General features: G+C 39.0%; 1 protein-coding gene across 3 annotated transcripts; it reads left to right on the forward strand.

Moving 5' to 3' along the window:
- Window positions 1–2,175: 2,175 nt before the first annotated feature.
- Window positions 2,176–25,344, forward strand: LOC116323403 (E3 ubiquitin-protein ligase TRIM39-like). Of its 3 annotated transcripts, XM_039610218.1 has the most exons (16): window positions 2,176–2,205; window positions 7,797–7,963; window positions 10,448–10,592; window positions 10,773–11,007; window positions 11,725–11,945; window positions 12,025–12,129; window positions 12,901–12,996; window positions 15,411–15,644; window positions 16,467–16,614; window positions 18,156–18,203; window positions 18,356–18,382; window positions 18,468–18,532; window positions 18,698–18,808; window positions 19,033–19,151; window positions 24,634–24,730; window positions 24,904–25,344. In XM_039610218.1, exons 3-16 carry the CDS (start codon window positions 10,452–10,454, stop codon window positions 25,054–25,056), a joined length of 1,800 nt encoding a protein of 599 aa, XP_039466152.1. In that variant the 5' UTR covers window positions 2,176–2,205; window positions 7,797–7,963; window positions 10,448–10,451; the 3' UTR covers window positions 25,057–25,344. The 3 variants fall into 3 exon arrangements, with proteins under 3 accessions (XP_039466152.1, XP_031599593.1, XP_031599592.1); XM_031743733.2 differs by lacking the exon at window positions 2,176–2,205 and having other exon boundaries at window positions 7,633–7,963; window positions 24,634–24,738; XM_031743732.2 differs by lacking the exon at window positions 2,176–2,205 and having other exon boundaries at window positions 7,645–7,963.
- The last annotated feature ends 1,669 nt before the right edge of the window (window positions 25,345–27,013 follow it).

A 27,013-nucleotide genomic window follows, 5' to 3' on the forward strand; every position in this document is an offset into this window, starting at 1 on the left:
CTGATTACTTTTTTCAAGTAACTTGACCAACACTGCTCTACAACAGTGCCGACTACAGTTTTCTATTTACCAGCGCCAAGTCTGCAAAAAGCAAAGACTACTTTTGACTACTTTTCAGTTTGACTGTCAATTTGGTCATGACAATTTGCATATTAATAATTAAGGAACTGACCTCCCAGCTTATTGTTCCTTCAGTGGTGCTAGTTTCAGTCATTATGGAAATGTACTGTTTATAAGATTGGGGAAACCTGCAGTCAGCTGAGACTGAAGAAGTCACTTGGGTGAGTGACGAAACGTTTCTCCACTGAAAACGCTACGTCCAGATGAACAGACTCAACCTTTTGGGACTGTCAATTTGATCCAAATATTTAGACCAAATTGAACTTTCTACACAAATGACAAAAAAATTTATTGGCCAAATAAAAGTCAAATTTGAAGTCTGTTTGCAACAAATAATTATTTTGTTGAATTTATCATATGTAGACCATACAGGTCTTTTAGTATCAAGGATCAGGACTGTTGTTCCTGAATTAAGACTGACAAAAAGTTTATGAGAACTGTCCTAAATCAGTCAGTCATAGCAAAGAAATGTAGCCAGACAAATGTACTTTTATTTGATTTCTGTTTTAGAGGAATTTTTGTAAAACAAAATGAAACAGTTTTATTTGTTTCATGTGTAATAAATGAACGTGTTTGACATTTCTAAATGAGTCCTGTTTTTATTATATTACAAGAATATTGTTTTTAATAATGCGATTAATATTTGTTTTCATGTGGGACTATTCTGATCTTTACTGGAATTCACATCTGTGACATCAAGCAGTAAAATTTATCATGACAACAAATTCTTTATATAGTGAAGCACATTTAACCTGATGTACGTTTGATGATATTCATTTGTCGTGGGATTTGCCGGCTTTTTTGTGGCTGGGTGTCCTGTGAGGAGTGTAGGTGATGTGTGTGTGAGCATGCACGCGAGGAGACGCTGTAAGCAAAAAAAATGTCAACGTTCTAACGGGCTACAGCCTATGCAGTGTGTATTGGAATGTGCAGTACGGTTATTTAAGCTTCATCCCTTTAGTATCTCAGGTGTCTCGGCTAATTTCTGCCTGCCTCACTACTCCACAAAAGTGAAGGGAGTTAACCCCGAAGCAGGACAAAACTTCGGCCCTGGAGGAAGTATCTCCCCTTGCGTCTCCCGACCACAGTCAGGGGACCGACGGTGAGGAATGGTTAGCAATTTTACTCCTATTTTATGGGCACAACCAAAACCAAACAGTTCATGACAAGCTTATGTATCAGTATGTGCTTTTGCTGTTGTAGCAAAAACGGTTTGTCTTTAGACAGTGAGTCAGGCTTTACTTTCTCAAACTATATGATACTAAAAGATAGAAAGAAAAATAACTTTAACTTTACTATGAGATGCAATCAACACATGTACAGTTATATAAGGTTGAAATGATTGGTTTTTAAATTAAGAGACATATTCTGAAACTACTATAATAACTTTTTCAGCCAATACCAAAAATGGATTAACCACACTTATACAGACTGTATATCACAACCAACTCTCCAGCCATGTTGATGGATTGCCTATATTGGCTGGAAATATTCATTTCCAGAGAAAAGACACAGACAGAAGATGCTTACAGGATGTGATGTGACAACACTAATGAACTATTGATGTGTCATATTTGTCCAAGGCGTATTTCATTGTTATGGAAAAAGAGAATATTAAAATCATGGTGACCAATTGGAGTGGTGATTTCTATGACTTTGTGTATATAATTTGGAATTTTGTACAAATGTAGGCCACAATAAATATATGATATCATTTGATTCTTTTCAAAGGTTTATTTGCATGACGCACAAACAGACACAACTGAAAGGTACAAATGTGTTGTGCATGAAACGAATTCAAACGTGGTGCAGATGTGTGTCACAAGTTGATCTGGCTGTAGGCTGTGGCACTTGGCCAGAGGTGGCGCTGGTTGACTCGAGTCCATGTTAGTGCACACAAAGTAAACTGCACGCTTTAGTTGTGAAGCCAAAATGCTGAAACCGGAGAAATAAAACGTGCGAGGGGAACGATAACGACGACAAGAGTCTCCCGATCGTTTACTCTTCCTGTCCTGTGAACAACACCGGCGTGGTGTTAATTGTTTGCTGTTTTCGCGATCGCGTCGCGCATGAGGATATCACCAGGTAAACTCGCGTCATTTTTAAACATTTTGTTGTTCAACGGCATCAAGACTGACGGAGTGTGTTTGAGATAACCTCACAAGTGTCACAGATGACACATTTGGCGTTTTTTTTTGCTGGTTTGTCGGTAGCAGCTCCTGAAACACAAGACTGCCACACATCTGTTCGACCAACGCCAGTTGATCTAAACGCCAGTTGATCTGGAACACCGGCAGTGTAGACTTCGTGGCCCAACATATCCCAGACTTTATAGCGCGGCGGTGGTTGTGGATAATTTTCCCGAAAAAAACGGCGGAAGCGGAGCGACCGAAGAGTAAACTTTTAAAAGTAAGTATTGAATATTATGTCACTTATTTATGTGCGAATGTTTAATAATGAATAAAATTAAAACATTACTGTTGGCCACATGTCGGCAGAGTTATGTGACATTAGTGATGTTTGTACTTTAAGCGTTTACTTGGTTTTAAAGCCTTTACTTTAAAATATACGCCGTTCAATAGATGACTTTAATCTTACAGAGAATGCGATGATTTTATGGATAATTAAAGTCAGTCATATATCCACAAACACAACAGGCTGAAAGTCAGTGATGCTGCTCGGTTTGCAGTCCTGAATATGACGGCACAAGCAGGATTCACTGCACTGTTAATGTTAGCTATGTTATATTGCTGCCTCTGTTCGGTGGTGTCGAGCCAAACGGACTTTAACGTGTGTTTGAACGAGCTGACGGTTCAGTCGTTAAGCTGAAAGAAAGATGCTTTAATCACAGGAGTCACACATGTGTCCACTGGACCATCTGGGAACTCTTCTTGTTTAGCACTCGTAATAACACAAACACTAAATCCTCCTTCTCTTGTGCTGTTTTGTAGCAGTGTATACACCTGAGACTGTCACCTGTCTGTCTGTCCTGCACTCTCTCTCTGTTTCTTTCTCTCTGATTGTGGAATAAAAGTATGAACATGTATTTATAAGTTACACTTGTGTTTGAATCCTGCAGCTTATCACACATTTGATTTCCATGTGTGACAACTGCAAGTGTCCAGAGTGAGGACAGACTGAGGGACCCACTGCTGCACATCATCTGTGAGGCTTTGCACCCCTGATGATCCACCAGGACAAACTCAGCAGTGTGTGAGGAAGAGGAGGAGGAAGAGCCAGCAGCAGCTGACAGATGGAGAGAATAGACAGACTGTTCCCTGTTTGTGAAGGACTGCTAGGAAAGTTTAACATAACTAATTGTCTGTCCTGAATCAGTCTTATTAGGTAATGTTCAGATAATGTTATCATTCCAGTGTTTTCAGTGTGGGAGAAAGTACTCAGGGCCTTCAAGTTACACACTATGAAAGGCAGCAACAAGTTTAATGTTTAGAAACCTAAAGTATGTATCAGCAGCAGAATGGAGCTAAAATAAATGTTTGTTTCAGTTCTATGAAGCTTTGAGTATTTTGGATTAGTAGCACTGCTGTGTTTGTTGCATCATGTTGCTGTAATTGTTTATATGCTTTATATATTCTGAGGTAAGTTGATCTATAGTGTTACATCATATTCTATAAGGATGTTATGTGTTTGTAGACTTTCTGCCCAGTTTGACCCATTTAGCAGAAGTCAGCCTGTTTAAGGCTCTGATATCTATTCTGTATGACTTAAAGCAGTTATGACATGGTCTGATTTTCTCACCCAATAAAGGAATATTTCATATATCAGTCTACTCTTCATTCTATCAGCAACAGTTATCACAGCTCGTACATTTGCTTTTTACACATATATGTAAGCATTGAGCCAAATTTAGTAATGCCAACATACTGAAGGAACAACATTTGTCTCTTATATATAATACACCTATATATACACTGTCAGAGATTCTTGTCTTTGAGTGAAGATTTAAGGTGATAGGAAATATAAATAACTGCAACTTGAATATTTACTGAAGCTCAGTATTTGACACAGAGTTCAAGCTCACAGATGTAATGACTAATAATTTAATATTGGCCATATTATATTTACATAACCAAAGTGAGATGACTTTAGTCTCATGAACAACATTAACTAATTGTTATTTACTAGCTAATCTTAAATGACTGTTCAGTACAGAAATGAAGCCCAACAATCCTGTTTTACTGTCCTGTGGTCTCAGCCTCAGATACTTATTAAATCACACAGAGCTCATGTAGAAACAAACAAACAAACGAACAAAATATGTTCTCCTTCATTTCTGTCAAAGCTGTATGAAACGTTTCCAGCTGTTAGTATCATGGTTGCTAGGCAATCTGGGCAGCGCGACGGAGGCCAGACTGGCCCATTTCACAAGCCTCGCACTTCTGGCCTTAGCGGTCTTTGAGTACGCGGCCCTTGAGGACCTTTAAGGCTGCAGACCCTGAATTGGGATACAGCATGTGTCTCTTCTTTCTCTATGCTTGTTTTGCTTATCTGTCTGTCTGTGGGTGGGACTCATCGCGGGTTCCCGCCTCTGTCACAGCATGTCTGCACCAATCAACCACCTGTTCCAGATGAGCTCATCAGGAGGCCACTACTTCATGTGGTGACTGAGTTTCATTATTTGCTGGATTGTTGAATTATGCTATTAGTAAAGTCCTGGGTCTGGACACTAGTGTGTTTCCCTTGCCGCCCCCCCCCAATAATCTCATTGTTCTCTCTTGCGCATACAGACCTTCCCTGGATCTTCCCTGCCCTCAAGTGTTTGGAGGGACTGCCTGAGCTGAATGAGTGATGAAAGCTTGTTTGGATTGTTTGGATGCCCCTTCCCCTGGAGCTCTGTTTCCCCCTGTCACTACCTGTTATATATCACTCTGGTGCATTTATTTACAGTGAAAACACTAAACATGAACACACTGAATCCCACCTCCTGCTCCGCCCAGGGTTCCTGATAGTGTTTAAAATACAGCAGCTTTTGAAATCCTCAGCCCAACAATCATGCCACTTTCAAAGTATCTTGAATCACCTTATTTCTCCATTCTGACATTCAGTTTGAACTTCAGCAGGTTGTCTTGATCATGTCCGCATACCTTAATGCATTCATTTTTAGTCATTAGATTTGTGCTAAGGACGAAGTAAATGGGTGTACCAAATAAAATGCTCAGTGAGTGTACATATTAAGCATAAGTAAACTCTGCACCTTCAGTTCACAAATTTATACAGCTTTGTAAAACTAGGCCTGCTTTGTTTCATCTGGTAACCCCATTAGTGACCTTGGAGTCAACAGGTTCATTCTTGTAATGTGTGAATAAGCTCAGCAAAAATGCTAACAATGTAGGCGTTCAGTTATCAGTTGCCTGTTGGCACTGCTATGCTTTTTACCAAGAAGTAACAAAGACGTGACACTGTGGAATGTCCATGATTGAAAGTTCTGATTGTACAGATGATTGTTAAATACTGGAAATTGAACTGATGTTATATCTTTTCTATGTGGTTCACGGTAAAAGAACAGGAAAAGAAAAACACTTCTGAGTATCAAAGCACATCCATTTATGTAAGGTAGTCCAAAACAATTCCAAGGTATTTGTTTGTGAATATTTCTTGGTATTGACTGATTCTTATATTTATTTGTTGTGAATATCTACCTGAATACACAATTCCAAAGTTTAGAAAGTACTGAGTCATGTGTCATCTGGCTACTGACAACCCACATGGGTTAATACTATATGTGCCCATCAATCCATGTAAAGTATCAGAAGACTAATCATTTTATGATAATTAATTTTAAATGAAATTAATTGATAAAAACAGTCTTTCTGAAAAAATAATTAAAAAAGAGAATTAAACGGGACTGTAGTTTCAGTGACTTGGCTGACACTGCTAAGAAAAATCAATCATTCTTTGTGGTTCTCACACAGAAAGACTCAGTCAATTGTTTGCTGTACTTGTCAATTTAAAATAGAGAGTATTTTACATATTATTGTAGGAACTTTACGTTAAAGTATAAAGCACCTTGAGAAAGCTGTTCTTGTGATTTGGTACTGTATAAATATAATCGAATGTTAAACCTGCTTGCTTACTCACCAGAAATTGCCTCAGCATGTTTTGTTTTGAAAAAGTGATTTGTACCTCCTCCCGGGAACAATGTAGGGCTCCTCCTCTTTTAAGGAAAATGTATAAACCATTATGCTATGAAGACACATTTTCATTGCTTTTTGAATTTAAACTTGTTTGTTTTTGTTTTTCTGGGAATTGGTTATGAAGGTTAAAACTACTGTTTCGCAACATCTTATTTGGGTGCACACTGTCAGAGTGTGCTTATCTTTCTCTCGGTGTAATTGTTTCTCAGCAGAAAGGAATGACAAGCTTGTGAAATGTTACTGATTCAGATGCAGGAACTGAAAACAAACAAGAATCATACTAGAATCAAAAAGCACATGCAGAGCAGTTGAAAGGCATCCACAGTTGGCTCCTCTACAGCAATAAATCAATTATAGAGACTCCTACAGAGAGACGGATGAGAGAATAAGAAGATCTAATTTTATTCTTCATTCCAGCACAGAGTCTTGACCAGCCAGAGCTGTGCACAGTGAAGTTGTTGTTAATGTCAAAATATTACAAATATTACATAAAAACAGTGATATGATGAACTGCAGAGAGCTTTCTCTGAAGTTTGCATTAATTTCATAATTCAATGGAAAAACAAATGACAGCCTCCTTCACTAGCATGAAGTTTTATAAGTTTGCTCAAAAAAATGTAACTGGTGCCTTAGTCGCTTCATCCGACATTCTCACCATAATAGTCACACACCAAAAATAGTGGACAACTGGCCTTAGTCTCCTGTTATTTTGAACATATTTAATGCTTTTGTTTTCTGGTTTTACTATTTTCTCATATAGGTGTGTACATATTTTTTTTTTTTAAATTGCTGTACTAATCTCAGGTGACCTTGACGTTTTGAAAGGCACCTATATATAAAAATGTGTTGTTATCATCATCATCATCGTTGTTGTTGTTGTTGTTGTTGTTGTTGTTAGTAGTAGTAGTATTAAGCTAATGTGACATGGTTAGAAGTTACTTGCCTTAAAAACCTCAACAACAAAATATTCTTAATGGAGAGACTGATTAAACAGCCTGCTGTAGTGTCATAGCACAACCAAATGATATGAAAATGTACTGGTCATGTGCAACACTTAAAATTTATGCTGAAGTTTATAGACTTTAATCCATTTTAAAAGAGTTATACAAAAATAATTATACCTCTGGTAAAGGATCACCACTTTGACACCCTCAAGGAGATCCAGCAGCCATTGCAACATGATTTCTGTTGAGTGATCTTAAAATAGCAAGCATGCTGAAAACAGCTCAGATGTGCACCAGATGAGGACCTTAAATCTGATATAGGCCAGATTTAACGCTCAGAGCGGTTCTATCACACACAATGGCAAAAAATAAAACAAACACATCCTATATCACAAATTTGTTTTACTTATAATCAGTAATTCATAATACTTATGATATGTGATACAGTCTCACAGGCTGATCTATGTGCGGCTATTTTCATTGATGCTTAATAAAAGGAGTGTTACTATAAACATATGCAGAGATAAGATCTGACGTCCTCTGACCTAGTTTTTCTTTTTTTCACTATCTTAACCAGTCCTGCCACATTTACAGAGAACGAGGGCGTGGCGTTACTTTCTTGAGCACACTACTTATGCACGTACACACACTGTGACACCTCATAATTGAGAGTGTGAGCGGCCAAGATACCACCAAGGTGGGACATCTCTGGATTTCTGTGCTGTCCACCTTACCTGCATTAAGGTATCACATTTTCCTTTTGTTATTATTTTGTGTATTTCTTGTAATACGAGGCTGTGCTTTGTTGTTTTTCTGGCATATGTTGATTAGTGGGATTTAGGAGTAAAATGTAATAGTTTGGGTCACTCATCAAACAGCATGTAACGAATCTTGGAGCCATAATGGATTTGGATTTTAAATTTAGTAAACAAATCAGTTCTGTGTTGCAAAAAAGCTTTTTCCAATTAAGGCAAATGGCAAAACGTAAGCCAATTTTGTCAAGGCATGACTTTGAGAAAATAATACATGCCTTTATCTCAACTCGGCTTGACTATTGCAATGCACTTTATGCTGGAGTCAGCCAAGCATCCCTCTCACATCTTCAGCTTGTTCAAAATGCTGCTGCCAGGATCTTAACTGGTACACACAGGCATGAAAATATCTCACCTATCATGCCCTCCTTTAACTGGCTTCCTGTTTATCATAGAATTAATTTCAAAGTCCTAATGTTGACTTATAAATGCCTCAATGGTCTTGCTCCTCCATACTTTTCTGATGTACTTCCCTCACAGGCCCATAGATCATCCAACCAGCTGCCTTTGGTTGTCCCAAAAACTAGGCTGAAGCTTAGAGGAGAAGATGCTTTTTCAATTGTGGTCTCCAAACTTTGGAATGCGTTGCCTGTAAATAATAGACAGTTTTTAAGTCTCTTTTGGACACACTTCTTTTTTCGATAGTGTTTGGACCGGTGTGAGTTGATGTGCTTTTTTATTGTCTTTGTTTTATTTTATGTACGTGTTTTAATGTGAGTGGTCTTATCTTTTGTTTTTTGTCTTGTTTTTGTTTTTCTGTTCAGCACTTTGGGCAAACTTTCTGTTTTTAAATGTACTTTATAAATAAATTCCATTTGGATTTGGATCATATAAAACATAGAAAAGTTGAAAAATTAGATCTCCAAACTCCAACCATCCTATCTCCAAGGATCATTTTCAAGCAGTGAGATAACAATTTGCAATATTTTTGCAGCTACCAGAACACCAAACGTGCTCCACATATTTGTGGGCACTTTAGTGGTTTATTCTGTGGATTTTAGAATTTTAGCTGACTCATATTATGGCTGTAATGTTGTTTACTTCAGCTACTTTGTGCTTTGTGGGTATGACCTTCTTAATGGAAGTTAAAGATTGAGCATAATCATGATAATTGTGCTTTGTAATCATCTCTTGGCTGCAAACCAAATTTCCTCAGGGTGAATACCTTCAAACGCACAGGATTTCACACTTGTGCATGTATTTCCCTCCCTCACAAAACAAATACCTGACCTGCATGTAGTAGCTGTGGGACAGACAGATGAACCATCCTGGGATTTCCACACATTTAACCCCAAAACAATAACAATACTGTCCAGCCCCGTATAACTCTGAAACAGGATAGGCTAGCATGAGAAGTTTACACATGAGACAGAATTATGCATGGCTTCCCGTGAAAATCAACTTTCAGAAGTATTTGTGAAATGTGTTGTCCAACATGAGTCTGCTCAAATGTTACCTGTATAAAGATAAATCTGTACCTGTGGGTTCTGAACAAAATCTCGATCAACTTCATTCCTGAAATCTTCTGACCATACTGTTCAGATTTTAGTCATCAAAGAGAGATATGTGTGAGTCTGTCCTTTGTCTCTCATATATTCAGCTTGAATGAACCTCTTAACCCTGTTATTTTGTTGCTACACATTTGATACACTAAATTTAAACATGACTTCTATGCACTGATTCTCATAAAAAATAAATAGCTTGTTAGATAACTGCTTCATGACTCTTTGCTCCTCTCTTGGGTTTCACTTGTTTAAAAAAGTCAGCTTTGTGTGAAGAGAGGAATTAAAGCTTAAAGCTGGGGAATAACAAATACTTGAGCCAGTAGGGGGCAGTATACTCTGTCAGAATTGATGTTTTGCTGTTCACGTAAATGACAATCTGTGAAGGTTTTATTTCACTACACTGTAAGAAATACCTCGGTTAAATTGCATGAAAGGATCAGGAGCTACATTTTATCAGCTTTTATGATTTTACTATAATCTAGCAGTTTTTTATTCCAAGTTGAAAAACAAGTGACAGCTGGGACTGACAGATCTGTTCCTCTGACATGCCTTGACATGGTTTGTCAGAGTACAAGGACACCTTTTGTGTAAAAGACAAATGAAACCTTTGATGAAGTGTATCAAGTTTACTTGTGTGAACAGCCAGATGAAATACCATGTAAGGTGCACCATTATCCTATCCTTTATTATGTATGCCACCAATATGATTGAGAGCATACAGCAGTAAATTTGCCAAATCATCACACTGGAGAAGCCGTAACCTTCTCCAGTGACTGCTTAGTCACTGAAATAAACCAAACCAACATAAACCAAATTAGTTATGTGGTTTATGTTGCTTAAAATCACAAATGTTATCATCCATATGTTGAAACTCTCCTAAATGATTGTTTGCGTCTCTCTTTTGCTTCCAGAAAGATGTCTTTATATGACAGTTTTTTATGTGAAGAACAGTTCCAGTGCTCCATATGCCTTGATGTATTCACCAACCCTGCATCCACACCATGTGGACATAGCTTCTGCATGCAATGCATCACCAAATACTGGAATGGAGCTAAGGTCTTTTTTTTTTTTTTTTTTTTTAAATTTCCTTCATTTTCAGCTTTTTCATTCCCTTACTTTCTGATGACTTTCAGAGAAGTTATTTAACATATTTTCGGCATTCCTGCATCTCTGATATCCTTTCTGTTTCTATTGTTTCCATCTTTACTTATATCTTATTTCCATCTTTCCTTCCAGGTTTTCAAGTGTCCTCTGTGTAAAAAGAGCTTTGAAAAGCGACCAGACCTCCAGATTAACAGAACACTACGAGAGATCACTGACCAGTATAAATCCATGAAAAATGGAGTAGTAAAGAATAAGAGTGGAAGAAAGGGAAGTGGAGGGCATGGAAGCCCGTCAAGCCATTTATTTGATGAACTGAAGAAAAAGCTGCGCCACCCTGTGCGAAAGACTCACCAGACCTTTTCTCGGAGTAAGAAAACTTCTGTGTTTCCATCTGTAATAATTTATAGAGTACTTTTCAAAGCTCAAGTACAGTCTGGAGGAGTTAAGAGTAGGCAATTCAGAGTAGTTGGTAAATGACTCTCCTGTCATAATTATGTTGCACAACAGCAAACTTATACAAGACTACGAGCCTAGAGAAGTGCCCTGTTAGGTTTATCTAGGCACAAACCTATTTTGTGCCTAGAAACAGGAGGTTTCTTCCAGTTAAAAGGGAGTTTTTCCTTCCCACTGTTGCCAAAGTGCTTGCTCATAGGGGGTCCATATGATTGTTGGGTTTTTCTCTGTATGTATTATTGTAGGGTCTACCTTACAATATAAAGCGCCTTGAGGTGACTGTTGTTCCGAATTGGCTCTGTATGAATAAATCTGAATTGAACTGAATTAAATTGAATTAAATTGAATGTGTACTTTCACCTTTTGTGGATTAGGAAAGATGAATGCTGAATAATTATTCCACCCAGAAAAAAAAGCAGTTCAAAGAAATCATCATTAGCAGAATGTTAACATGTGATTCATGCCCATGATGAGTGTATGTAAACTTCTGACCACAACTGTACTTGAACAAAGATCTGGGGTCCATGAATGGCTCTACAAAATGTCAACATTGTGTACCCAAATAGATATTTGACTTTTCACTAAAGCGACTGACTAACCTGAAAATCCCTGATATTTTTTTCATCTTCAGGCTTGGAAAGTGACTCAACCTCAACGTCCTTTCCTCCAGTCAAGAACTCACAAGCATCCTCAGTGCCAAACCACAGTTTCAGTGATGCATTGAACGAAACCTATGTGGCAGGTCCTCCGGTTTCCCACCGACCACATACCCGGAGGAGGAGGTACACGCTGAGTGGGACTGAGATGAGCCAGAATGTCCCTCTTTGTGAGATCCACAACAGGCCAATATTGGTAAAACGTTCACCTTCTGCACCTGTTGAATGAAGTCCTTAAAGAAGACCAAATAAAAATCATATGCAATGGGCTTCAGATTTTCTGTAGGAGTGACCAGGTGTGCATTTGTCCTGAATGCGAGATGGAGGATCATCCAGACCATGACACAGTGACCGTTGAAACCGAATGGATGGAAACCAAGGTTTGAAAATTAAAGCAGAAAAAGATAGAGAGAAAGGACAGATGGATTAGGTTAGGGAAGTTTCCATGTTAAAAAAAAAGAGAACAATGTTTTTTAAAGGAGTAACAAAGAATTGCTAAAAAGCAGGTGATAACTGACATGTGATGATATGAAGTTCTGGCTTGAACGAACTAGACCATTTAAAAAAAAAAAATCTGTTAAAAATGATTTAACATCTGAGCCTAAATTCTTAGACAGTGGAGCAGTTTGATAACAGAAAACGAGTCAATACATAGAATCTATGTTCCTCGACAGCAGGGGTGGGCAACTCCAGGCCTCAAGTGCCAGTGTCCTGCAGGTTTTAGATCTGTCCTTGATCCAACACATCTAATTTAATTGGTTAAATTACCTCCTCAACATGTCTTGAAGTTCTCTAGAGGCCTGGTAATGAACTAATCATTTGATTCAGGTGTGTTGAACCAGGGTGAGATCTAAAACCTGCAGGACACCGGCCCTCGAGGCCTGGAGTTGCCTACCCCTGCTCTACACTGTTCTATTCAATATATCATTTTTAAACATTTGGTTTCAGGTCATACTGCATAAAATATGAAGTTATGTAGTGATTATTTGTTTCCAGAAGGAGGTATTTTGTAAGATATGCTCATTGACTAATGTCTAACATACAGTATCACAACCAGATCCACCTTTGTTCCCCATGTCTGTTTCAGAACACCAAAAGGCTGAAGGTCAAGTGAAGTCAGTACTGTGTAACATGAATGTTTGTGTATTTAGACACTGCTGACTGTGTCAGAGCGGACAATCCAGGACATGATTATCGAGAGAATCAACAAGATCGAAGAGATAAATATGTCAGTGACAGAGCTGGAGGTAAAACACAAACACACTCTTGTGTAAGACCACAGGTGCGTGGTAAAACCTGTAAATCCTCATATCACTTCAAGGTTTTTGTTAAACCAGCAGTCCCCAACCTTTTTTGCACTGGTTTAATGTCACACAATATTTTCAATATTTTAAGGTGTCAAGGATAAATGCAAAAAAATAAAATTATACGACCAAGACAAAAACTGTGCTATTTAGCGAATTCAGTGTGTATTTGTATAACTTTATTAGCAGCGTCCTCCTGAAATGCGCCAACAACATTGAGAGTAACATCCTCCTCTCTGCCCCTTAATGCTCTCTGGTCACTATGGTAACGCGTAAACAATCCTTTCAAAATAAGACACACAACTACAACATGGGAAAAGACCCAGGGAAACAGAGTTAGTGATAAACAGAGATGGGCATCTGATTACTTTTTTCAAGTAACGAGTAATGTAAGGGATTACTATTGCAAAAACGGTAATTAGATTACCCTTACTTTCACGTAGGAACGCTGCGTTACTGCGTTACTAAAACCGTGATTTTTTGCAAGAGTGTCTCATGACAGTGACGTAAGCGAGTGCGACGTTCGTGACAACAGCTGTCTGCAGATCAACAATGGATAATATATCGAGTGCGGAGAGAGTATGAGCGTGCAGCGTTTAAAGCGTGGAAGTACTGACCTTATTTTGAGTTTGATTCCATAAAAAGTGACAAAAACATTAGTGTCCGTTGTGCGTGGGAAGAAAACTTCTTTTTACAGTGAAAAAAACCCCTAAACTTCCAAGCAAGCACCAAGTGCGATACGAGAAACTCGCGGATTCTTCAACTGACCGCTGCGGCACACCTGCACCAGGGTAAACCTCCGCCTACTCCAGTCCTGCTTTACAGGTGAAAATAGAGCAACAGGACCGCTAGTCTTTGATTTTATTTATTTTTTCTGCTGTGTTTTACTTTCATCTATTTGAAAGAGTGAGTGTAAACACAAAAAAATATTTTATTTTATGTGCTGGAATGTGCAGAAAATAGGTTTAAATGTTAAACAAATTTCTTCCAGTCAGAGAATGTTGCATATAATTTAATTTTTGTTTGATGCATAAAGTTAAAAGATTAAAACTAATAAAACAAGTTTTAAAAAGAGACTTTATCATTTGATTACATTTTGTATGATGGATTATGCAGAAAAAGTAGAATTGGGTTGAAAGATCTATCGCTTTATCACCTATTCAGGTTGTAAATCATGTTTTTAAAAAGTAACTAAGTAACTAAGTAATTAATTACTTTTGAAAATAAGTAATTAGTAACTGATTACTTTTTTCAAGTAACTTGACCAACACTGGTGATAAAAACCCTGAAAACCATCAATTTCACACCCGAGCCTCAACTCCCGCGGCCCGGTACCAAACGACTCATGGACCAGTACTGGTCGTGGCCTGGGGATTGGGGACCGCTGTGTTAAACAATTTCTAATTCAATTTCCCTTTTTCTGTTCGCACCTGATGGCTGCCCCTCCCTGACCCTGGTTCTGCCAGAGGTTTCTTCCTGTTAAAAGGGAGTTTTTCCTTCCCACTGTTGCCAAAGTGCTTGCTCATAGGGGGTCATATAATTATTGGGGTTTTTCTGTGTAATATTGTAGGGTATACCTTACAATATAATGCACCTTGAGGCGACTGTTGTTGTATAAATAAAACTGAATTGAGTTTTTCAAACTTAAATTATGTATTTCTACATGTTGGGAGTTTATTAAACAATATCTATAGCCAATTTTACATAAAAGTGCAGGTGTATTTCCCTGATCCACAATTTATATCTGATTACCAAATCCACATATTACGTTTTAAGTTAAAAAAAAATATATAGCATTTGTATTCTATTTTTATCTTATTGTATATTTTATTCTATTTTATTCTACTGTATATAGTATTTTATTTTATTCTATTCTGTACAGTTGTGTACTGTATTTATTCTTATTTTATTTTATTCTAATTTTTGCTTCATAACTTTTGCACTGTCCACTTCCTGCTGTGACAAAACAAATTTCCCACATGTGGGACTAATAAAGGTTATCTTATCTTATCTTATCTTATCTTATATTTTTCCAACATTATGTTTTTCTGAACAACAAAATCATTTATGAAACACTCTCAATTTTTAATTACATTATTAAAACTTTGGTAAAGATTTTATGTTTCTAACTTTTTACCTTGCATTTTAGGATTTCTAGACTTTTTGCATCTGTTCTTAGATTTTTGGTTGTAGCAAAATTTAGGTTCCTTACATTTGAAATCTGAGCTGCAATTCACAGATGCTGCATATTTCCATGTGATGTGGGAATTTTCCTTTACAGGGGAGATTAATATATATTTTAAAACAAAACAAATTAAACAATTATGTATCTCATATCACTCTGTCTAACTTTCCAGCTGGCAGTGGACCGAGAGACGGCGGGCAGCGTTTCTCTATTCTCGAGTTTGGTTTGTTTCATTGAACGTTCCCAGGCAGAGCTGGTGGAGGCGATGGAGATCAGCCGGAAGGCGGCACAGCGCCATGCTGAATCCATGACAAGGCAGCTGGAACAGGAGATCGAAGAACTAAAGAAGAGACAAAGCGAGCTTTCCAAGCTTGCCCAATCAGATGATCATTTATACTGTGTGAAAGTGAGAATTTAAGGATGAATGTGAAGAAGCTAGTACATGCCCATGTTCCAATACTATTTGTTCTGTGCTTTTGGCAAACTGACATACTGAATCAGACTGAGGAAAGCAAAAAAGCAGAGGTGGTAAATGTTATTTATACAAATAAATAGAAGATAACCAGAGAACTGACAAGATGTTCATATACATCAAAGTGCATTTGCATGTATCATTAAGGCGTACTACTGCACTCATTGGTCAGACACTAGCCAGACCCATTAAGTATATAATGAAAAATTGATATGCATGATTTGTTTATGTAGAATATAGTAAAAGATATACTATATGGGTGTATACGTGTATGGCTTTCTATACATATACATAACATGCATGTGACAACAATCTGTTTAAGGTCAAATTCACGTGGATTGAAATCCTATTACCTTAAGAATATTTATACTTTTACTGAAGCAAACATTAAACTACTCATATAGTTTCTAAATAAAGTAAACTTGACTTGATAAGTTAGGGTGAAAAGAGATGTAATGTACACTTCACAGATTGGAGATATCAAAAATGATTATATTCAATATTTGCCAAATTATATGTCACTGACATCAAATGAGTGACACAAAGCTTTTGTAAGCTTTTATAAGAGCACATAAGTGCCCGTTTGTTGTGTAAGGAACATTTTAGTCTATTATTAGGTGGTTGCTTGGCAACGTGACGGTGACTTAATGTCTGATAAGCTTTGATGCTCAACTCCTGATCCTGTAGGAAGAGTTGGCATTTTGGTAAATACTGACAAGAAAAAATTTCTAACATTTCTTTCCACCTGCTCCCCAGACGTTCCCAATTCTGTCCAGCCCTCCACCTACCAAAGACTGGTACAAAGTGTCGGTGAATTCTGACCTGGGGACAGAGTCCATTTACATGTCTATATTAGCTCAGGTGGAGAAGTTTGCCAAAGAGCTGAAGAATATCACAGAAAAAGGTCAGTGTAATGAAAAGCATTCAGCTGGTTTACACATATAATATACAAAGAAGACACAAAATCTGCGAGAACAGGGAATTTTCGATTAGTTCAGACTCAACATACGGAGCAAAAAAACCCAACAACTCTCAAAACAGATTTAGGCGATAGATAACCGAGTCTGGCTGTTCTATAAAAAAGAAACTTTAAATAAATTTCTTGGCTGATGCTTTTGTGTTTTTCTTGAACTGCAAGTGAAATGCTAAATACTCAGCTAATGCTGGTCTGGGTAATAAGCTGCATCCATAAAATGTACCAGTGAAATGCACAGATACCCATATGTTAATTAATGCTAAGTAGTAGAACAATAGAATACTATAATTCTGATCACCAAAATGCAGACACAAACTTTTTATGACCCATACCACACATCGGGGTATACTCAACAGACATTGGACAAGAGAGGTGTGGAAGAGAGTTCAGGTAGGGTGGAGTGGGTGAAGACAAGTGTCAGGGGTAACTGAAGATGTTAAGATTTTTATTGGGCATGAACAGAATTAAAAATGAGTAGATTAAGTACATCAATGAGATGCTCAGGATCTAGACAAGCCCAGAGAGGCAAGGCTGAGATGGTTTGCACATTTGAAGAGGAGGTGGGTGGATGGTGGGTATACTGAATAAAGGATATTGAAGATGAAGCTGATAGGGAGGACGAAGAATATCCCCTAAGAGAAAATTCATGGATGTAGTGAAGTCGGTTAGTGTGAGTATAATAGAAGAGAATGCTAGGGATAGGGTGAGGTGGTGGCAGATGATCCGCTGTGATGACCCAAAAGGCACCAGCTAGAAGATAATCAGTCAGATAATCTTATTAAAAACACGCAAGTGAAAAAAACTCTACTTTAAGAGATCTTTCACGTAGAAAGCAGCGTGGAGATTCAGCAAATGGCTCCAAAATCTGTATTGAGCTTTTTCACTAATTTGCATGTATTATGCAATTGTTTTTCATTGGCTATTCATGGTCTTCTTGTGTACTATATGCCACTACTTCCTGTGATTCCATTTCTCTTCATTGCACAAATGCACATTACACTGTGGCACGAGCATGCCCCAATGGGTGCCCATGCACTGTGCTTTGCATGTCTAGTCAATAAACACAATAAACCTGTTATTTGTCCAATAATTCCTCATCAACACAGAAGTTGAGGCCTAGCAACCCTCTCAAGAGTATGCCCTCAACTTTAAGCCTTATAAGTTTTCAAATGGATGAATTATAAAATATATTCACACACCATAAAGTTATTATGATGGGAGAAACCATTAAACTATCAATGACTGTCTTTCTGGAGCAGGCTATAAGTTGCCACTAGAGGAATTTTTTAAAGTATTTTTAAGTGTTCAAGCCAGACAGTACTACAGATACAATCATTAAGCAATGAAATACTCCCCCCGGTGGTGTAGGTTTGTATTAGCTGTTACTTCTATTTCTGCTGGATTACCAGACCAAACAGTAAGGTAGGTTCATGTTAGCTCCTTACACCTGTTGTCTTGTTTCTGTTCAGGTTTTCCTGCACAAACACTGGATCCCAGTCCTTCTCGATCACAGCCCAGTGAGTGTCCATGTCCTCTCCACCTTAACAAGTGCTCTTTTAATGGTTACACTGTACACAACTTCATCCACTTTAACCTTGTTGATAATTAAGATCCAAATGTATCTGGTGAGTTTTAAGAGCAGTACTGTAATAATTTTGTTTGTCTGCAGGGATAAAGGGGATACAAGAATATGCACGTAAGTGACATTCATCCAAGTTAAAATTAATGAAAGCAGAATTACCAACAGAAAATGAAGTTCTTTACATCTTCTTTCAACACAGTGGATGTAACTCTGGACTCCAATACCGCCCATCCAAGACTGGTGCTGTCATCAGACCTGAAAAGTGTGAGGCTCCTGTTCAGTTACTAGACCATTACAATCATGCTGAAATTACTTCCTGCGTCCTCTTGTCTCGGAGCCTCTCTTTTAGCATAAAGAGAGAACAGTAGAAGAAGAAGTTGTAAAATCTCCATGAAATGAGCTGTAATTATAAATTGTATATTTCTGCAGGTGAGGTGTGGAGATCGACACCAACTGGTGCCAGACAACCCAGAGAGGTTTGAAAAAGTTGTCTGTGTTATAGGGAGGGAGCCAATCTCTTCTGGAAAACATTATTGGGAGGTATGAGGGTTTGCCCTTTCTAAGAGTCAAAAGTCTTGAAAATCATTGCTCATATATTATAATTCAGTTCTTTATCGTTGTTTAAACTTGATTCCATACTGCTTTCATTACAAGATACAATTGTGTGATAAATAAACAAATGTTGGCCAAACATCTTGGCTTCTTTAGACTTACATGCGTTTCATTATTTGAGTGAAGGAATGTGGTTTGTTTGGTTTGAAAAGGTGGACGTGACCGGGAAGACTGACTGGGACCTGGGTGTGGTCAAGTATTCCGTCAGCAGGAAGGGGAAGATTGAATACACCCCAGACAATGGATTCTGGTTCCTCAGTTTAAGAGACAAGTGAGTTAAACACATTGTTGAAGAGTTCTCCAAATTATTGGCCGTTGTAGCTGAAGGAAAAACGCTTATTTCCCAACTGGTTGGCGGTGGTTCCCAGAAGCATGCTGCTTGTTGTCACTTTGGTTGCTAGCAGATTGCCACAATTGCTTGCAGATTTTCATGTGTTTCTGCAAGTATGTGGTAACTACTTGTGGTAATACAACATTATGGTGTGACACAAACTGGAAAGGGAGAAGGTTCACCTTCAAAGTAAAAGTTGTACCTCAGAATTACAGTCAACATGTTTCATAAGGTACAACTTCCACTTTGAAGTTTCCAATTTGCAGTCTGTATATATATTTTTAGTTTCAATATAGGTCTGAGAGAAGCTAAACAGTATTTGTGGACAAATCATCACTTAGTCACTTGCATTTAATTATGACCGCAACATATTGTCCAGCGCAGTGGTTCTCAAACTTTTCACAATGAGTACCACCTCAAAAAAAATATGTCTCTTAAAATACCACCCTTATGACTGACATTAAAGTACTGTAGTATAGACCTATTTAACACCATATACAGTTTACACAGACAATTTTATTTCTTATATGAATTTTATTTATTTTAACGGTCATAAACTGGCTGTGACATGTGACAATAATAACAACTGTACTCCATTAAAACATTCAAAGCAGGTGGTATATCCAGTCTTTAAATAATGACCTGATGAATCCTGCTTCTGGGTCCAAACTACTTTGCGTTTATTAGGGCTGTTGTGTTTTTAACATGTTTTAATGCTTTGTATCTTTTTCTATTTAATCTGAACAGCCCCGTCAGTGATCGCTGTCAGCCTCTCTCAGTTTTTATTACCACTGTTCATTTTAAAGCTCAGTTTGAAAACCTTACAATGTAACTACAGCCCAGTTTAACCAGAGCTTCTATGTACCCTCCGGTGGACCAGTTCTAGGTTTGTGAGGTAGTGTTAAAGGGAGAATGATTTGCAGGAGGCAGGTGAGTTGAGGAGAACGCTGTATTATCACACAGATGATAACACTGCAACATAGACACAACTATAGCTGGCAAAACAATTTATAACCTAAACAATCTCATTCATAAAATCACTGTTAAGGGTCTCTGAGTCTCCACATGGGTATCAGTGATACAAAGTCTCAAGTCAAGAGTCAGAAGAATAAGTCAAGTCAAGCTCGCTTTTTCTTGGAGAAGAAGATGAGAAAAAAATCAGAAAAGAAGATTTAGTGGGTGCAACCTCAGGTCTTTTTCTACTGTCAGCACGGTTATGTGGTCTGGGGCTGTCCTACCAAACTGCGAATCTTCAAATGAACTAAGGACGATCATTGCGGCAGACAAATTCTAGGGTCTGGGATGGCTCGACATATCCTCTCAGAGGAGAGTTCCAACATCAAAAGTCCATGAATAACCACAAATGGGATGGAAGGGAAAAAAAAAACCCCCAGCCTGCATGACAATAAAAACCTTTATTACATACAGCTTTGGAATTCAGCTCACACACATATTTGTGTATTCAAGTATGTTAACCATATGGACACTGCATCATTTCAATCCTTATACAAAATGAAAATAAACCATTGAACTAATAAAATAGTATAAGTTTGCACTGAAAAACACATAACAGAGGACTTTTCTTTTTGGAAATGAAAGAACTGATTAAGTCTTAATTATTGTTTATGAAGTCTCATTATCTTTAACTAGAAAGTTATCAAGTTTTTCTGACTTGTACTCACCTTACAATATAGTTTTAATCAGCATTTATTTCTAAACTAATTTTCCACGTACAAAACCATATTTTCATATGGGATAGGCGCTGGAGCCTATCCCAGCTGTCATAGGGCGAGAGGCGGGGTACACCCTGGACAGGTCGCCAGTTTGTCGCAGGGCTAACACACAGAGACAGACACCCACATTCACTCCCCTATTCACGCCTACGGGCAATTGAAATTGATCAATTAACCTAACCCTACTAACTGCATGTCTTTGGACTGTGGGAGGAAGCCAGAGTACCAGGGGAGAACATTTGTGTAATACTCCTTATCCAGCTACGGGACTTCAATCACATTTTACACATTGCCTGCAGCAGCAGTAACATTTGCATGCAAATAAAGAGGAATAAAAGTGGAATAAAGAGCATTGGCTTAGGCAGGACTATCACATGGTTAACTTGGACATAAAACAAATTTTAATAATATTAATACTGAATCTGAATCCTTCAAACACTGTTTTGAAAACTTCATCAGTGCCTGCCCAACTTACCCACACACCGATAGACTTGGGAAGAGGGCACCATGCTCGCTACATCAGCTAGCAATGCTAACTTTCACAACACTCATCAAGACGGTCGGAAGTACTATAATTCCCATAGAAACAACCTCCGGTCTTCTAGGTGATTCCGTTCTGCTCCTCCTGAACCAAATACCGGTTACAGGCTGTTATTTTTTTCCACTACAGAAAGTATTTTTCCTCACTAATCAGGGATTGTTTGTTTTAGCCTTTCGCTGTAGCCTCATCTACACTGCACTCGGATTGTCCTTCAGTAAGCATGAGGAGGCAGGATCTACTTCTCCTAACCAATCACATGCAAGAATGTATGGTTTAAGCCAATAAGGTGAAAGGATCGTCTTGATGCATTCTCAATCATCCAGGAAAGTAAATCTCCAAAAGTTGAATCTGTTCATCTGGACGTAGCGTTTTGTGGGAGAAACATTTCGCCACTCATCCAAGTGACTTCTTCAGTCTCAGCTGACTGCAGGTTTCCCCAAACCTTATAAACAGTACATTTGCATAATGACTGAAACCAGCCCACTGAAGGAACAATGGGCTGTGAGGTCAGTTCCTTAATCATAGTCATAATTACTCAGGGCCTTAAGAAGGCCCTGAGTAAATGTGGTTATCCCAGCTGGACTTTTGTCAAAGCTGGGAAGGCACCTAAAGAAAGCTCCAGCCGATCCAGGAGAGAAGGACAACCACTGCCCAGGCGAAAACCTGTAGTGATCCCATATGTGTCAGGAGTATCGGAACAGTTGAGACACATTTTTTCTAAACACAGCGTCTCTGTGGCTTTTAAACCCCAAAACACGCTGCGCCAAAAACTGGTCCACCCCAAGGATCGAGTCCCCCGACACAAACAGAGTAACATAGTGTACGCTGTTAAGTGCCAGGAGGATTGTCAGGATTTATACATCGGGGAAACCAAACAACATCTGGCGAGGCGGATGGCACAACACAGAAGAGCTACCTCATCAGGCCAGGACTCTGCAGTTTATTTACACCTACAGGCCAGTGGACACTCTTTCAACGATGAGGATGTACACATCCTGGACAGGGAAGAACGCTGGTTTGAGCGCGGAGTCAAGGAGGCCATTTACATGAAAAGGGAAAGACCATCTCTGAATCGAGGAGGGGGCCTAAGGGTACATCTTTCGCCATCTTACAACGCTGTGATTGCAGCCATTCCCCAACTCTCTGTGAATGGTACTCATGGCCATTGATCAGTGTTCTTTGATCAGTGGGTTTTGGTCAGTGATTGTTGATCAATGGTCATGGGAATTTGCATAATTATGATTAAGGAACTGACCTCACAGCCCATTGTTCCTTCAGTGGGCTGGTTTCAGTCATTATGCAAATGTACTGTTTATAAGGTTTGGGGAAACCTGCAGTCAGCTGAGACTGAAGAAGTCACTTGGATGAGTGACGAAACGTTTCTCCACTGAAAACGCTACGTCCAGATGAACAGACTCAACTTTTGGAGAAGGTGAAAGGATGGCAAAATAAACTTGATAGACATAGATTTGAGACAATAGAGAATAGGTTTGGCAAAGAAGAGCAAATAAACTATAGGGAATTATAAAATATAGAATCATAAAAATAGATTAGACAGAACAGGAAAAAGAAGAACTGTGGAACCTCAATTCCATTGGGCTACACCAGCCCATGCAGCAGTATATTAATGACTTACCTTGTATTGTAGATGGATTATCTCAGTTGTTCTCCTGACTGAAGTTTGATCTGTTTACAGCATCCTGCCATGCGATTGCATTTGTCCCTAACGTTCGGGAACCCTCACGTTAACTTTTATCAAGTGGAAAAAAGTTTGCGTTCGTCGTCCAGCTTCACTGTGTTTATATATGCTAACGATAGCGGTGTAGCTAGCCACCACGTTAGCACATCTTTATATACCAGCTAACCCTACTTCAGTAACCCTACAAACACCACGGCTGTTTAGTTTTCTCTCTTCATTTATTTTGGAAGTGATAGCTGAGCTGTATGTTTCAACTTTTGCTGTGGCTTTTAAGCTGGCGGATTTTTGGCTTCACCCCCTCCTTCATGGTTTGTGCACATTGAAGCTGAGTTTACTTTTTGTGGGCGTTTCAGCCAATGACACGAAATACCATCATGTGGTGGCCTTACTGGATCTGCTGAGGGTCGTGTGATGACCTTCCTCCGGGATCCCCCCCACCCAAGGGAATGACACCACTCTCAAGGAGCTGCTGCTGCGGTGCTACTCCCTCTCCGATGAAGAGTGGGCTGAGAAACTCCTCTCTCTCTCTCTGGCCTGGATGATGGTACCACTCTCAAGCTCATGGAAAGTATGCTATCCTTGCTAGGAACGGATGATGACGGATTCATCTTCACTTACGTATTCCTCCAACAGTTGCTGGCTCCAGTGCAAGCTGGCCTCGCCAACCCCCATGTCTCTGGCCTTGCAGGATTACCGCTCACTCACAGAAGAAATGGATCACATTCTCCTGGCTATTAGGAGCTTTGGCATCCAGACGATAGTTGCGACGGGATCTCCCGTGACCCCCACGATTTTCCCGGGTGCAACCGACGCATTGATGCTGGGTGGGATCACTGTGATTTTACCATCAGTGTTTTGGTGTTGCAGCATGGCCGCCTTGCAGTTTTAAGGCCGAGGGAAATGAGACTGCCAGCACTCTGTAGCAGCCGCGACCGCTGACAATAAGGAAAGGCTCCTCTTCATAGAGGACTCACTCTGGAAGACATTTTCTAGTCGACTCTAGCTCCCAGAAGAGCTACAGGAACTCTTGTGTCGTCTTTGCATACATTCACATTTAGCCAATAATGAGACAGAAAATTCAATTAGCAGAGGATGAAGACTGAACAGAACTGTGAGACATAACATTGTACTTGTATTAATGAAAAGGACAGAAACACTCCAGATTGATGCTAATGTTTCCCAACATTTGCTGAATGTAAAAATAAAACAATGACATGTAAATGTTGGGTTTAAAAGCCGGTCTTTTTAGCAGTCCCCCACAAAGAATGTTTTCAGTTGTTTCATTTTTCCTTTTTACCTGATAGATGTCTTACTTTTTTAAGTTCCTTAAAAATGCATGAAAATGCCATACTTTTGCAATAATGCAGATTAAAATGAAATCAGACCTACTGATGTTAGAAGAACTTTTTCATCTTTAATTTCCTTTCCCTTTGTCATTTCTCCCCACAGGAATAAGTTTGGCTTTCGATCTCAACCCTACACAGATGTCCCAGTGAACCTTGTACTTCATAAAATCGGGATATTTGTGGACTTTGAAAATGGACAGGTGTGCAGGTGTACATGATTGGAATTTACCTGTCTAATAAAGAATGTGCAAATTGAGTCCCCCTTTAATTTCAACTTATTTTGCTACATATAGTTAAATATTATAAATATACATATTTTCACTATTGTCTTGTTTATGTAATTTTACTTTAGGTGTGTTTCTCTTCTTTGCAGGTGTCTTTCTACAATGTTGATGCTAAGATACACATCTATACTTTTAATGACATTTTCAATGAGACCCTCTACCCTTTCTTCAGCCCCTGCACCAACAAGTCAGGAAGGAACGACTTACCACTGATCATCACGCCAGTGAAGATGACCGAGTGACACCTAAAAGTTACATAATATTTTATTTCTTCCTCTCAGTTTTATTTTCCTGCCTTTGCACTTATGTGCTCTCCATACATATAAGCTTAGTCAGTTTTTTTTCCAATTGTGTATCTTTCTATAAATATTCCCTATTGATTTCTTAAACCTCGCAGTTGTCAGACTGAATAGTTTATGCATACAGATTACATGTTTTTATGTATTTTGAAACTGATAATCTATTAAACAAATATCTTACACTTGAATGTATTGTGGAAGTTTTCCATTTAATAAAGCCTGAAAACAAGCGGTGAGTGGTAGCTGACATGCTTTACCCCTCTGGGGTCCAGGGTATAAATGACTGTTTTTGACTACTTTTGATTTTACCTCTATATTTAAGTTTATCTTGCCTTGTTTGGTATCATTATTTTCAGCATAACCTCAAATATCTGAAATTGGAGGTTTCTTTTGATTTTGATTTTTTTTTTATTCTTAACTTTACCAAGTGGACCATCCTGGCCTTGCTGTATTGGTCTATTTGATTCACCTTTGTTTTTATTGTTTATTTTATTTTATTTTCACTTGCTACACACGGGACAGGCATGACTGGGGGAAAGAAGGAGAAAGAAAGAGAGGTAGGGAAAGAAAAACAGCGGGGAAGAGGAATGGTGATAAAGGGCAAAAAATAAAAACCAACCAAAACAAACAGACAAAAAATATATATATGAATCACCTGGATCACCTGTTAAGACAGAAAAAAGAAAAAACAAGCAAAAAAGAGAGCAATATAATAAACAACATCATCACGATAATCTATGTGATTATAACAGTAAATACTAAATATTGAATATTATCAGCATACAGCATCAGACCCCGATCCAAGCTTTAAAACCCTGCCATTCCTGTGCCCAGAGGAGAGACACAAAACCTATTCCAGTAGTTACTGAGGCTATAACCCTTCAGGTAAGCAAACATTCTGGTGTTAGAATTTAAATAACTTGCTTGTGGCAGGGACTAAACACAATCACAGACTTTAGAGGGAAAACCAGCATACCGCAGACCACAGCCTCTCTGTGTGAGGATCTAAACATATTCTACGCTAGATTCGACACAGCAAACACCATGAGACTGGACAGTGTGCGCACCGCGGATGACGTCAGTGCGCACACTGTGTCTGAGGAGGATGTGCGGAAGTGCTTCAGGAAGGTGAACGCATGCAAAGCTACTGGTCCGGACGGGATTCCCGGCTGCATCCTCAAGTCATGCGCGGCTCAGCTGGCTGGAGTGTTTACACACATCTTCAACCGTTCCCTCTCTCTGTCTGTAGTCCCAGCCTGCTTCAAAATGGCCACCATCGTCCCTGTACCCAAATCCTCCACCATCTCCTCATTGAACAACTGGCGACCTGTAGCCCTGACCCCCATTGTGAGCAAATGCTTCAGTAAGCTGGTCAGGGACTTCCTTTGCTCTGCACTACCTGACTCACTGGACCCGCTACAATTCGCATACCGCCACAACAGGTGATAACGCCATAGCCCTGACACTCCATGCTGCCCTCTCACACCTGGAGAAGAGAGACACGTATGTGAGAATGCTGTTTGTAGATTACAGCTCAGCATTCAATACCATTGTTCCCTCGAAGCTGGACAGGAAACTGCAGGATCTAAAGCTGTGTCCCAAAACGTCGGCTGCATCCTTCGGAGGACCCGGCCTTCGCGGTCTACGTGGGCCGGGTCCTTCAAAGACCGAGAAGGCCAGAAGTGCGAGGCTGTGAAATGGGACGGTCTAGCCTTCAGATTTGCGTCACCGCTGTGTCGGTGGAGTTTAATAAACTTGGCCGTCTGCTCCTTGCTATCTAAAATATAACAGGACACTGGCGTAAATTATCGACCGTCTCACACTTCGGTTTAATCAGTTTTCTGTTTGACGTTTATTCAGCTGTGTGAAAATCCCGGAGGAACCCACCCGATGGCTTAAT

Source organism: Oreochromis aureus, linkage group 3 (assembly GCF_013358895.1).
Source record: "Oreochromis aureus strain Israel breed Guangdong linkage group 3, ZZ_aureus, whole genome shotgun sequence".
NCBI classification, from domain to species: Eukaryota; Metazoa; Chordata; class Actinopteri; order Cichliformes; family Cichlidae; genus Oreochromis; species Oreochromis aureus.

Excerpts from the sequence above, each read along its gene's own strand:
- LOC116323403 (XM_039610218.1), top strand. The coding sequence starts at position 10,452 with ATGTCTTTATATGACAGTTTTTTATGTGAAGAACAGTTCCAGTGCTCC. Across the intron at positions 11,946-12,024 it reads TCCACAACAGGCCAATATTG|ATTTTCTGTAGGAGTGACCA; the intron begins GTAAAACGTTCA and ends AATGGGCTTCAG. Across the intron at positions 12,130-12,900 it reads CCGAATGGATGGAAACCAAG|ACACTGCTGACTGTGTCAGA; the intron begins GTTTGAAAATTA and ends TTGTGTATTTAG.